Source organism: Prionailurus viverrinus, chromosome D2, assembly GCF_022837055.1.
Source record: "Prionailurus viverrinus isolate Anna chromosome D2, UM_Priviv_1.0, whole genome shotgun sequence".
Classification (NCBI taxonomy): Eukaryota; Metazoa; Chordata; class Mammalia; order Carnivora; family Felidae; genus Prionailurus; species Prionailurus viverrinus.
In genome coordinates this window covers 58,086,613-58,100,599 of record NC_062571.1, presented here as the reverse complement: position 1 = coordinate 58,100,599, position 13,987 = coordinate 58,086,613, and the positions used below count along the sequence as shown (strand labels likewise).

At 42.0% G+C, this 13,987-nt stretch overlaps 1 protein-coding gene across 2 annotated transcripts in view; it reads left to right on the top strand.

Annotated features, from left to right (window-relative positions):
• HPSE2 (heparanase 2 (inactive)) overlaps nt 1-13,987 on the top strand; it is a 740,027-nt gene that overhangs the window by 607,687 nt on the left and 118,353 nt on the right. For both annotated transcript variants that reach the window (XM_047826468.1, XM_047826467.1), the window contains one exon: nt 2,252-2,366. In XM_047826468.1, coding sequence (XP_047682424.1) covers nt 2,252-2,366 — 115 coding nt within the window. The remainder of the gene's footprint in view (nt 1-2,251; nt 2,367-13,987) is intronic.

The window sequence follows — 13,987 nt, the reverse complement described above, 5'->3', positions numbered from 1 at the left end:
CATTTTCGTATCTATCCTCAATGCTGAGAACAAGGTCTGGGATTTACAGCCGATTAATTAATGTTGTTGAATGAATAATGAATGAATGAACAAATGGAATATTTTAAATTCCAAAATACATTGATATCCAGCTGCGGCTAGATGTGATTATGTGTTTACTTATCATTTCATTTCTTCATTCAGCAAGCATAGGGATAGAAGGGTGAATTAGACATACTTGTTTTTATAGATAAATACTTGTTAGATATAAATCCTATTGTATTTGTGCTACATTAGTGGAAAGAGCACTGACTTAGGAGGCATCAGTCCAGAATTCACATGATAGTTCTACCCCAGGACATTAATATGTGTCTCAGTGGCTAAAGGAAAAACCAAATGGGGTTGATAAATTAATAAAAATAATAAAGGCAAATAGCTTAGCCATGTGATATTCCCAAAGTAATTTCAGTTCCCAGGTCACAGTGTCCCAGTCTGAACAACAACAACAACAACAACAACAACAACAGTTCTATTATATAATTGTTGGATTTTCTTTTTGATTTAAAACTTTTGTTTTTGCATTTTTCTTTGTTTTGTTTTTATAACTATAATTATCAGTAAATATTTCTTAGTTTTTATGAGAATAAAATAATTGTCAATGTGAAACAGATTTTAAAATGCTAATAATATTCATTCATAACATAAAAATTAGCAATGTGCTTTATTCTAGTAAAGAAAAAGCTTAATTGTACAAGTCACTGGTTTGGCATTCCATATGGTTTCAAATTTGGGAAATCATAGCTATGCATAATTTGTCCCTAGTATGCTGAATGCTGATTCTCAAAGTTCCTCCAATCTAATTTTGTCCAGATCAATGTCAACTTAACAGAGTGTGAAGCACCCACATTACACTAGGAACTGAGATGAGTGTTTTGGGTACAAAGCTAAACCATTGTGTCTGTTCTCAGTTAGCTCATAACCAACTGGAAGATAGCAGAGAAGAAAGAAAGAAATTATCGTGGGCAGGCAGAGGGTATAAATAAGAGTTCTGGGAAGGTACAGAGGAAAAAGGTACTACTGTTCTGTACCAGCAGGGTTTGGAAGGAGATGGCACTTGACTTGGAGACATGTTAACAGATGGGAAGAAATTTGCCAGATAAGGTGGGTTAGAGAAGGAAAGGAAGGGAATTCTAAGCAGAAGTTAAAACATGTATGGAGACTCAGGTGAGTATGTCAAAGCATGCTCGTTTGGGGCAGCCAAGAATAGTTTTAGAGTCAGGGAATGGAATTTAGGGTGAGAGCAGAGGGGAGAAGAGGTACAGATTATAGGCTCATGCACATGCTCAGGAAAGATTGTGAAATGCCTTATCTTTTACACTGGAAGACTGAAGCTCCCAGTCACATTTATCTTACATATATTCTTACAATTAGAAATTTCCCTAAGTTTCAGAATTTGGAATACAGAAGAAAATTAAATGAATAAGTGAATGAATGAACAAATTGAATGAATAAATAATAAAGGCAGAGTTAGCAGTGGGTGTTGGAAGAACCAAGAGGGAAGTACTTTTGAAGGATAGCATGCCCTGGAAAGTGGGTATTTGGCATAGTGGAATATGTGATAATGTGTGAGCAATGCAGGTCCTTCATTGTGATATGTGTAATGGTAGCATACTTGAATCTCTGCATGGTTAATTATAGTGCCAAGGAAAATTATTACTTTATTGACTGTTGGCGGTGATATATGAGGGATGCAAATGGCTGACCCCTTCTTGAACCGATAGGTCATAAGAGTATGTTAGAGTCCCAGGAAAGGTACATGTATGGTGATAGGGTGCAAGCAGAGGAGTTTGAGTGACAGAGAGTATGGTGTGCATGCTCCTGTGATTGTGTCCCATGGCCAGGGGGTGGGGGGATGATAATTAGGCTTACAAGTGGCTAGGGTATTCATTTTAGTTAGTTCATTTTTTTTTTAATTTTACTTCTTTATAGGAGTAAGTCATTAGCAACAAAATATTCTATGACCAAGGGCAATTCATTTTCCTCCTCTGGATCTCTGCTTCTTTTCCTATAAAATGAAGAGGCTGGATTTGAAAATCCCTAAAGTGTCTTCCAGCTATGTACTCACTGCTTAAAATAATCTTCTCCTTTAAAGTACTAGGTAAATTTCATGGTGGGTGTTGGTGTATATGCATGTGTGTTAGCCAATCCCGACAAAGCTTGTTATATGGCACTTTTAAGATGTATTGATGTAGCATTTTTTCCTGATTTTTAGATGGTTGAACACTTTAGGAATGCTGGCCAATCAGGGCATTGACGTTGTGATACGACACTCATTTTTTGACCATGGATACAATCACCTTGTGGACCAGAATTTCAACCCATTACCAGTAAGTGTGAGATAAAGATTCCTAACTCCTTTTCCATGTGATTCAGTTGTTTTGACTATACCTTGTTCCACAATGGGAGAATGTTTCTCCTCCCTCTGTTACCTGTTAATTTCATAAATTGGACAAAAGCATTCATGTCTTTGTTCTCTTGACCCATTTCACAGACTTTTGGCTTCACTACACACATCTATATATACACACCTATGCAATATGCATGTATGTATATACATATATACATTTATATATGTATATGAATTTTTATATATTTATAGATTTGTTTACTATCATTATTTAAACAAACCTTGTGCAGTTGAGATTCCACATCTACTTGTGGCCTGTTTGAACTCTGCTTGAGAGTGAATTTTTCCAGATTGTTTTCTTTTAATGCTAATAGGAGACATTAGTTAACGTCAGATGCAACATGTTGAAAGCAGATGGGAGCGTGTTGGCCATGATCAGATGCAGTATGAACCCATCTCTTGGGAGTGGCTTAAGTGCACTTACAGTTAGGTGTTGATCCCTATGTGATAACGAGGGGATTTGCCCAGAACACCAGCTTCTCTGGGAAAAGGAAGGCTAAAGAAGAATGGCAGGAGCAGAGAACTTAGTTTGGTTCATGCCTGTATTGACCAATCAGAGAGATCCCACTTAGTCCAGAAAGCTGCACTCATCAGAAATATTACAGGGATTATCCTTTTCACAGACATCGTGGTCATGGAGAAAGGTCAGACTCCTCTCATTAGCTCACAGACTATGAGAGCTGGGGTTCCCCTTTGAGGAGATCCGGTCGCATCTCCGGTAACAGAGGAACTGAGGGGCACTGGGTGGCTCAATCAGTTAAGCAGCCGACTTCGGCTCAGGTCATGATCTCAAGGTTCTTGAGTTCGAGCCCTATGTCAGGCTCAGTGCTGACAGCTCAGAGCCTGGAGCCTGCTTCGGATTCTGCGTCTCCCTCTCTCTTTGCCCCTCCCCACTTTGTGCTCACGCTCTCTCTCAAGCTCTCTCAAAAATAAATAAATGAAAAACAAATGAAAAAAACAAAAACAGAGGAGCTGATAGTCTAGGTAGGAGGAGGGGAAGGGAGATGTAGAGCCAGCTCTAGAACCCATCCCTGCACCCTATCCAGTGCTCTTCCAACAGGATTAGTGCTGCCCTTGGGTTCACACTAAGCAAACCCAAGTGGAATCAGTGGGTGTCTGCCATTTACTTCCTTCTGCCTATTTCTACCATGTATTCCTCTCACTCTCACCCCTGCCCTGAGCCAGGAGGCCTCCAAACCCAGAACAGAGACCAGTGTGGCACCCAACAGTACCATTTTCATGTCTCCAAAGAGTCCCTCTAGATTAGAGTACTCGGTAATGATTATATCACTGATTGTACATAACTCCAGTCAAATCACAAGTATTAAAACTGATTAGCACAGTCGCTTTTGTTCGCAGGCCAGGATACCTCTCTGAAAGTGTGTGTGTTTGGGGGCGGGGTGGGGGGGCAAGCTAATGTACAGTGCAGAGGGAATTTTCAGTTTGTTTATTTGAGCTCATAAGCTTGTAGAGATAAAAAAAATAATTAGAAAAGTCTCTATGAGGTGTCAGCATTAAACAAATATAACGTCATACAAAAATAAATATTTATTGACCCATCAGGCACTGGGGAGGAGATTAATAATAAATAAATGAATAAACAAATAATAGAGTACTATAACAAGAAGATATTATGGGCTCTTTTGGAATGCGTGTATAGGAAGGCTTCTCTGAGAAGGTGACATTTAAGGCAAGAGCCCAATGACAGGAACCAGCCATGCAGATTTTGTAGAGGAACTTTCAGGTAGGGGAAGGGGCTAGCACAAAGGCTCAAGGCAGGAATGGACTGGGCATGTTTGAGGAAACACAAGGACACCAGAGTGATGGGGGCCTGACAAGAGAAGGGGGAGACTGGTTGGACATGAGGCCACATAGATCACATAGGGCTTTGTCAGTTAACAGGAGTTTGACCTTATTGTATGTAGTATGAAAAGCCACTGGAGGGTTTTATGCAGGGAAGCAATACAATCTAGCTTATATTTTTAAAAGATCTAGTATAATTAATGCATCAGCTGTTATTTGTAGTTGTAATAATAATGTACAGACCACTTTCATGTATGGTACCTCAATAATGCTCCATATATGCTGTCCTCCCTCTTCTCTGTCCTCCCTTCTTGCCTTTATCCCCTCCCTTCCTCATTCAGATTTCATTCACTCCTCCTGATCATGTACTACATGCTGATAATTATTCCTGGCAGAGGGCCTCTTTGATGAACCAAACAGACAAGGTTCCTGAACCCTTGGAGCTTATAAGCTAATGAAGCATAGTGAAAAATGTAAAATAAACATATAAACAAGGTAATTGCACTTGGTTGTAATTGCTCTGAAGAGAGGCTGGTGAGAGAAGTAGAACTATTTATATTTATTTTGCTGAAGAGAAACTAAGGCTCTGTGAAAATATTAAGTGGCTTGTCCAAGGTCAGACAAGTACAAGGAGCTGGGGCTCTCAGAGTTTTGTAGTTAGTTCTACATCTAATTGTCTTCTCTCTTCCTTGAGGTACTCTTTGGTGTCTGTCCTGTGGTCTGAGGCCAATACTTGCTTCATTTGGGTCTGGAGATGGAAATGGGCATCTTAAGGACCTGGAGAGAAGAAAACCTTAAGCTAAAAAAAGATGGTCTTCAGGTGACTAGACAGGCTTGATTTCCAGAGTTGGACAAACCTGGATTCCATATCAGTTCTCTGTGCACCTTTGCTGGCTGTGTGTAGGTTAAAGGTGCAAGTCCTCATGGCTTTGGTTCTCCCCAAATGAGTGTTGTTGCAGGGGACTTCCTTTACAAGCCCAGCACAAGAGACCTCACTTGATAGGTGGTGGCAGCAGAGCTCACATGAGTTCATGGCAAGCTAAAGTAAGTCCCACTGATTCAGCACAACCGCTCAAGTAAGCTGGGCAGCTGTATTCCTAGAAACACCACACTCTGATAAAGTGTGAAAGCACTTAAGGTAGCAGGCTTCAGGCTTTCTTTTTATCTTTCTTTGTGCTAATAAATTCTGCACCTTGTAAGTTGAGAACTTGATAGCTGGGAGAACTTGACCCTGGAAAAAATTTCCTAGGCTAGACCAGGGCACCAAACAGACCTCGCCAGCAGGCTCTGGAATGGGTAACGGAGACAGACCTGGGAGTCATACTGGTTGCCACTTCAGAGAGTTGTGCAGTTGATGACCGAACATTGCCAGTAAAAACTTGTGGATTTTACGTTGTGATTAACTCTTCAAGAGAGTTTGTTGAAAGCTTAGGGGATTCATGAGTTGTGTTTTGATTGTCTTCCAGAAAAACCAGTATTCTCCATTCCAGTTTCTTCAAACCCAGCTCAGTGCATTTAAGGAAAAGACCTTATTAGCAAATACTGTTTTGTTTTTGTTTCTGTTTTGTTGCTGCTCTTAGATAAACTTAGAAAAAAGTGAGGATCTTGGCCTAGTGGCTGCTCAGCCCATATCCCATTTTACACCTCCACCTGCCCAGTCAACTTTGATACCGGCTTGTAGGATTCTAGCAGCTCTGACAAAGCCATTCCAATAGTGCTGCTCCAGTCTAAGGTAAGAGAGAAGGTGAGGGTGGCCCTTTAAAAAAGAAACTTGTCTTCACAAAAGATCATTTCCAGCTACATCCCATGTTCTTTATGGTTGTTCCTCTAGAAAAGTGCCAACACTCCTACTGTTGGAGATTTTCCCTCTCCTGGGAAGAGGAGAACATTTAGTTCAGCAGTGCTTCATCACCAACTCCCACCCCTTTCCCCTGACCTGCCTGCCATTGGGAAAGAGGGAACGTGTGAGTCTCCACAGCCAGTCAGCCAGTCAGGGGCTCCCTTGGGAGTAAGTGATGTTTGTGCAGAAGAGATCTGCACATTTGGTGGACATAGTCCAGACCCCACCAGCCGTGGGCATTTCTCCTACGAGAGGGTTTTGGAATTTAGCTTGTGCTTTTTTTAAGAGCTTGATTTACAGAGCTTCCAGGGAAGGGAATGGTGAATTACTAGTCAACATCTTTTTAACTCCCACGCCAGCCGAGCAAATATAATTCAATTCAAAAAACATTGACACTTCAAATGTGTCTGGCTCTGTGCTAGGTATTCTGGGGACACAGAGATAAATAAGATATGGTTCCCTCATCTGCAGAGCTAACAGTCTGGCGTGTGTTTGTGTTTGGGGGATTACAGTTTAGTCTTCTAGAATAAAACAGAAAGCTAGTTCCCACTGGACTGTGTTTTCTCTACTGGGTGTAGTGCTGGTGATAATTATATTTGCTGTCACCTTCTTTTTGCTGATTGTCACTGCTGAATAATAATATTCAGTTCAACCCAATGCACATTTACTGAGCACTTACTGTATACATCGTTCTGTATACTAGGATATAGTCAGTGGTCATAGACTGGAATATTACTCACTAGTTTATGGTGGCATTGAGCCTATGGCTCTGGTTCCCACAGCAACATGCTCCAAGCCCCGCCTTCAGGTGTCATTTGGTTACTGGAAGGAAATTCTGAATCTTAATGGTGCCTGTCTAACTCTGCTGGTTAGCCTGTCACAGGGATGAGATCCTAAGTGCTGAATCCTTGTTTTCCTTGAACATGTAAGACAGTGCCCCTGATGCACTGCACAGCCACGACACAGACACAGGATTAGCTTCAGTCTGTCTCTTTCCTGAGAATGTCCAGTTACAAACCCATGTTCCATTGATGCTGGATTAATGCACAATTTCTTCTTGTAAGAACAACACCACTTACATAGGAGGCCGCATAGGGAGCAGCAGGAGCCTGGGACAATGACAGGATTCATAGGTACTGTTCTTAACTCTGCCATTAATTAGCTGTGTATCGTTGGTACCAGTTTTTTCATCACTTAAATTGCAATAAAAAATGTCTTTTCTATCTAGCTCCAAAAGATACTGTTATGTTCCTTGAGAAAATTAGATAGGACAATAGGATTCTGATTATAGGATTCTGATTTCATATATATTTATACACATAGAAAATTACTGGAATCTCTTCATATATCTAAAAGTGGTTTTGTTTGGGTAGTGGGATTATAGACAGTTTTAATTTTCTTCTTTGTGGATTTCTTTTATATGTAAAATTGCTATAGTCAGCATTATTGCTTTTTTAATCTGAAAAAGAATAAAGGCTTTAAAAAAAATTTTTTTTATTTTTATTTTAGAAATAGAAAGCATATGAAGGGGAGAGAGGGGCACAGAGAGAGAGAGAGAATCTTTTTTTAAATGTTTATTTATTTTTGTGGGAGGGAGAGAGAGAATGCAAACAGGGGAGGGGCAGAAAGGGGGACAGAGGATCCGAAACAGGCCCCACACTAATAGCAGCAAGCCTGATGTGGGCTCAGACTCACGAACCACGAAATCATGACCTGAGCTAAAGTCAAACATTCAACCAATTGAGCCACCCAGGTGCCCCGAAAGAGAGAGAATCTTAAGCAGGCTCCACACTCAGTGTGGAGCCCAATGTGGGGTTCGATCCCATGACCCTGGGATCATGACCTGAACTGAAATTAAGAGTCAGATGCTCAACTGACTGAGCTACCCAGACATCCCTAAGGCATTTTTTTTAATTTTTAGTATTTAAAAAATTTTGATTAATGTTTATTTATTTTTGAGAAAGAGAGAGAGACAGAGTGCAAGCAGGGGAGGGGCAGAGAGAGAGAGAGAGAGGGAGACACAGAATCTGAAGCAGGCTCCAGGCTCTGAGCTATCAGCACAGAGCCCGACACAGGGCTCAAACTCACCAACCATGAGATCATGACCTGAGCCAAAGTCGGCACTTAACTGACTGCACCACCCAGGCACCCCAAGGCTATTTTTTAAAGAAAAAAATCGTGTTTTGAAAGAATTAAGTCTTTAAATAATTAAGCAAATATTATCCCAGCCTAATTCATTTATTATTCATGATTCATTTATTCATAAACACTCATTACACTTATGCTGTATGCTAGATGCAGTGATGGGCCCTGGGGACACTGTCCTGGCCATCAAGGAGCTTAGAGTATGGATGGAGGACAGAGGAGTCAGCAGGAACTGTGGCAGATGTACTTTAGCAGGACAGAAGAGGAAGAGAAGCCAGCCTGGGTGGAGGGCAGGAATGGGACATCAAGGAAGGCTTTCTGGAGGAGATAATGCCTGAGCTGGATCTTGAAGGAGAAAGACATGTTAGCCATAGGAAGAAGAGCTTGGGGTCTGGGGAGAATCTTCCAAACAGAGGCAATAGCATGTGCAAAGGGACAGGGCATCAATTTCCCAGAGTCGTGGCAGATGGATTATGAAAAATTTCTTAGGAAAGCTTTTCCCATTGCTGTCCAGTGGCCACACAGGGTGTGTGAAAATTAAAGCATTTCAAAGCTACAGCCCTGGAGGTGGTGGGGCGGGGGAGGTACAAACCCTAGCCAAACCAGCCTGTGACCTGTTTCTTGGTGTAGCTTCCTTTCTTTTTCTTTTCTTTCCCGTGGGAGCCATCAGGAAGATGAAAGAAGCAGAATGTACCTGTTTAGGGGTAGCTGTGATGTGAAACCCAATCCTCTCATTAGAGGCCCTGACAAAGACTTCTCCATGAGCAGCCTTTCTTTGTGGGGCCCCGCAGCCGCTGAGAGAAGGGCTTCCACCGCTGCGCCATCAATCACTGAGATCCAGGCTGGCTCATGTCAGTGGCCATAGCTCCCGGGCTGCATGCCCAGCAGGTGTGACTTGCTTCTTTCCTCCTCTGTGCCTCTAAACCCTGGCCTCTCAGCTCAGAGCTTGTGGCTGCCCCATCAGACCGGGCTGGCAGCTCTTCTGCCTCAACTGCTTTAAATGGAAGCCCCTCTGATTTTGAACTACCAGTCCTCATCCTTTGCTTAGTTCTCAACCTGAGCGGTGCACATGGGATGTGAGCAACACACCTGAGCACTTACACCAGCTCAGCCTGATGCAGGCTGCCTCGGGCTGGAGAAAGAGCTCTGCGTGTGAAGTCAGAAGGCACGGGCACGGGGTGCAGCACTGTGTTTCCGGCTCTGGAAAGGGGGCCTAACTATGCTGGGGTGGGGAGTGGGGAGTATTTGAAAGCAGTACTTAAAACTATTGGCTTTGGAATCAGGCTGACCTGAGTTTCAAACCCAGCCTCACCATTTACTAGCTTAGTGACCCTCAAAAAAACATCAATCTCCCCCTGTAAGATGGGGGCAACAGAAGTGTCTGTCTCATAGCATTGCTGGAGAGGATGGGACAAGCCAATGCCTGTGTGTCTTTTACCACATAGTAAGTACTCAATCAGTGTTAGCTGCCGTTATTGTTTATAAAGTCACTTTGTGAGTGTAAAATTCTGTAAGTCATAGTGATAATTATCATTAATGACATGACTTAGCTGTAGTGAGATAGTATTCATTTGACTATTTGTACAGATAATCTGGAAATCAACGAAAGTAATGGTAACTATCATACGAAAAGTAGATATTTTTGCAAAAATTAAATTACAGGAAAACTAGAGAAACAAAAAAAGGAAGCGTGATTCTTGCCCTTGAGAGGGATTGACTGCAAATGGTTAAAGACAAACTAAAAATTACGATTTATTTTCCTCCTGAGAAGACGCTGCCAACCTTTCCCAGTGAAGGCAATGAAGGCAGTAACCACACTGCAATACCAACTCTAACACCTTCATTTGGTATTTATAAATGGCCCAATAAGCCCTGGCAACCATGATATGTCACATCAAAGTGCTAATGACAGCACATTACGTGAATCACCGAGAAGCAACAATTGAACATCTCTCACTGCCATCAACCATTTATATTGCTCCCAGATTGCAGTTCTGAGGGATTTCAGCTACGGGAAGGTGTGCGGCAACCTAAATAAATTAGGGAGAAGAAGCAATTATAGCCGCACAGCATTTGAGTTCAGGAGCGGGTGCCATCCTCAGAGCGGCCTTCACATGATGGAGGAGCAAGGCAAGCTCTGGAAATGAGAGAAGCCGCACCTCACCTAACCTCATCAGTTCACCTAAAACACTGAGAAGGACATTGTTTAAAAATAATCTGACAAGAAAGAGAGGAATGGAGGGAGGGGGGAAGAGAAAAGGGAGAAAAAATAGAATGCTCTTTGGTGGGTTGGAAAGATCGTTTGCGACCGCCACAGTTTGACAAACTTAAGGTTATTTCTTAAGCATTCTATTGAAAACCTACGGGCACAATGAGGTCTGGTTATGACATTTAGGAACCAACAGGACTCTGATAGAAGTGACCTGAAAGCCAAAGAGAATACATTACATTCTTTCTAACTCAATTGTGTTTTTGTTGTTGTGTAGATAAAAGCAGGAGTCTTTTAAAATAGAGATAGAATAAATACACAGGAATTTTGTTTTTAATACCTATTTAAATATACACTGTAAATTTTTAAAAATCTATCTGTCATTAGCTACCTCACTTTCAACTATTATCAATCTCTGATTTGGTTTTAAGCATTGAAATTTTTTTTTTCAACGTTTATTTATTTTTGGGACAGAGAGAGACAGAGCATGAACGAGGGAGGGGCAGAGAGAGAGAGAGGGAGACACAGAATCGGAAACAGGCTCCAGGCTCTGAGCCATCAGCCCAGAGCCTGACGCGGGGCTCGAACTCACGGACCACGAGATCGTGACCTGGCTGAAGTCGGACGCTTAACCGACTGCGCCACCCAGGTGCCCCATCATTGAAAGGACTAAATAGAACACATCATTTTGACTCACTTTAAACTTAACTTGAGCAGGCCTGTCTTCTACTCCGGAATTCACTGTTCTCGTCTTGACGTCAAAATCCTTATAGCCTCTCTTCATTAGAACGGTGAATCTCAAGCCTACACACGTTACAGTCGCCTAGGGGGCTTTAAAAAAATACCTGTGCTTAGGCACCACCACCAGGGATTCTGATTCACTTGGTCTGTAGAGAATACCAGGTGTTGGTATTTTTTAAAGCTCCCCAAGTGATTCTAATATGCAGCCAGATTTGAGAACCACTGGGTTAGAAGTTTCTATTTACCCTGATTAAATAGAAATTATCTTCCCCTTTTCTCTTTTGTACTTAACTTTGGCTTCACCTATCAAGATATTAACAAAATTTTAATACTGTCTATCATAAATTCATCTGATAAATGTTCATTGACTATTATTTGCCAGACACTGTTCTAGTTTCTGAGGACATAGAGATGAAGGAGAAAGGCGAGACCCTGCCCTTGTTGGAGATTACAGTCTAGTAGTGGAGACTAAAACAAGTAAAATAGCAAATAATTAATTACAAAGTTCAGAATGGTGTGTAGGAAGCAAGCAGGCTGCTCAGTTGGAGAATAATGGGGAGAGAGGATATAGAAAACCGGAGGAGGCAGCCGGCCATTGGGGGAGCAGGTAAAGAGCGCAGCATTCTCTCAGAGGGAGTAGAATCTGCAAAGGCTGCTGGCGGGGAGAGGCTCAGCGGCATGTCAGAGGTCATGAAGTGCCTCTAAGGCCACCCTGAATCCTGGTCCACCCGTAGCCAGGCACAGAGACAGCCAGTGAACTGCCTGGTTCAGTTTATCTCGGGCTCCCCCTATACCTGGTTCCTACTCTACACTTGGCAAACCATTTTGCTTCCAGTCTCTGTGAGAATCATGGTGGTGCCCCTACATCTGGGATCCTCATTGAGCCTCATGCCTACTGTATTTCTCTGCCACCAACCTGGCCATCTCCACATACAGCCCAAGTCACCTCTCAACAGGCTTTGAAATGAGAATGGCGGAATAATGATACTTGCAGAAGCTGGCAGTGAACATTTAGGATTTCATCATACTATTCTATTTTGGTGTCTGTTTAAAAATTTCAGTGATAATTTTTTATGTCCTCATGCTTAGGGTGTTGTAACATACACTAAAGCAAAGCACTGTTTCAGTTGCTCTGGGACATAAAGAATAAAGACATGTTCTTTCTCTCCATGTTTGCAATCTGTTTGGAGAGGTAACACATAGAACCTTGGAGAGGTAGCTGATAGGTGATGTATGTGAAGGTCTGTCTTGTTCACTCAGTATCTCCAGAGCCAGATCTCTGGGTAGGAGACATTAGTACTGGCTGGAGGGAAAAGACTAGAAGGGATAATTGGGGAAGGCCTGTGCAACATGTCAGGAGTGGACATTTGTACCCAAAGAATACCTGCTCCTAAGAAAGCTCCTTGCCCTGTGGTGCTAGAAAGGAAGGAGTGTCTTAGGACAGAAGGAAAAGCAGGAGTCCTAGATCTGATATCAGGTTCTGCCACCAACTCATTCATCCTGGGGCACTGGGTGCTCTGGGTCCATCTCAAAAGTGGTTGTTGAATGTGACCATCTGAGGTCCCCCTTTAGCTCTGATGTTTTCTGATTCGTCTTTGAGATTTCCATACCTGTATCTTCAGACAGACCTCCCAGCTGAACTTATATTAATAAAACCTTTAAAATAAAATAGCACTATTTCACTTTTAAATCATTCAGGAAGGGATCCCTCTTTTCTTAAGGCTCCTGTAGCCCTGTTATAGCAGTTATCATTTTCTTTTGTTATTAGAGTTGTTTGGTTACATTGAATTTCCTCTGTGTCAGCTTCTTGAAAACAGAAGCCACCTCTCCTACTCTCCTGTATTTATATCCCCCATAATTCCCACTCATAGGCAGTCCTTACTGAACTCTCAAGATGCTTAGTGACTGGGATTCCAGGGGCTGCAGTGCACTGCTCAGTGATGGAAATATGGGAGGCAGGCTTTTACTGTCGGGTGTTGTGTGCTCACTGGGAGACAGTAGAGCTTGGTGCTTAAGAGATGGGGCTCTGGAGTCAGACAGATCTGGATGTGAATGCCAACTCTTCTGTCTACTTTCTGCATCATGTTTTGGAGATTCTTCATCTTCCATCATCTGTATGATGGGGATACTAATGGTCTGTGCCTCATGGGCTTAACAATAGTGCCTGACACTTAGTAAGTACATAATAATGTGATCATTATTACCTATTCTAAACATATGAAACTTATTCCTTGCAACTGGATGAAATTCTTACATCTTCGGAAAGATGGGAACATGTGGGAAACAGCCATCCCCAAAAGTAGGTTTACAAATTATAAATTACTATTTACAAATTGTAAGTAACATGAAAAATTTTAGTTACAATTATGTTAGTTGGCACATGTAGATTGTTTTAGAATCTTCAAAACCCTTTAAAACATCATTTCATATTCCATAAACCTGTATAATAATGGTTTTCTTCTTTGGCTTCTTTGACTTTATTATTTAAGGCCCACTATAAGTTTCCACAGCTTATTTCCGTCTATTAATTCATGTGGCCTTTCCAACTCCCTGATAAGGCAGGTAGGATATACCCATCCTGCTTGGCAGAGAAGAAAAATGAGGCCCAGAGAGGTCCAGCAGCTTACCCAAGGGAACACAGCAAGGTAGAGCCAGTGGTTCTGAGTTCTGTGACTCTTCACTACTATTTCATTTTATCCCCGTGGTCCTGCCACAGCTTTGTTAAGTCAAGAATTCAGGTTAATTCTATCTGCTAGCAGGCAAGGCAGATAGAAATGGCAATGAGGAAGCAGAAAGGCTGGCT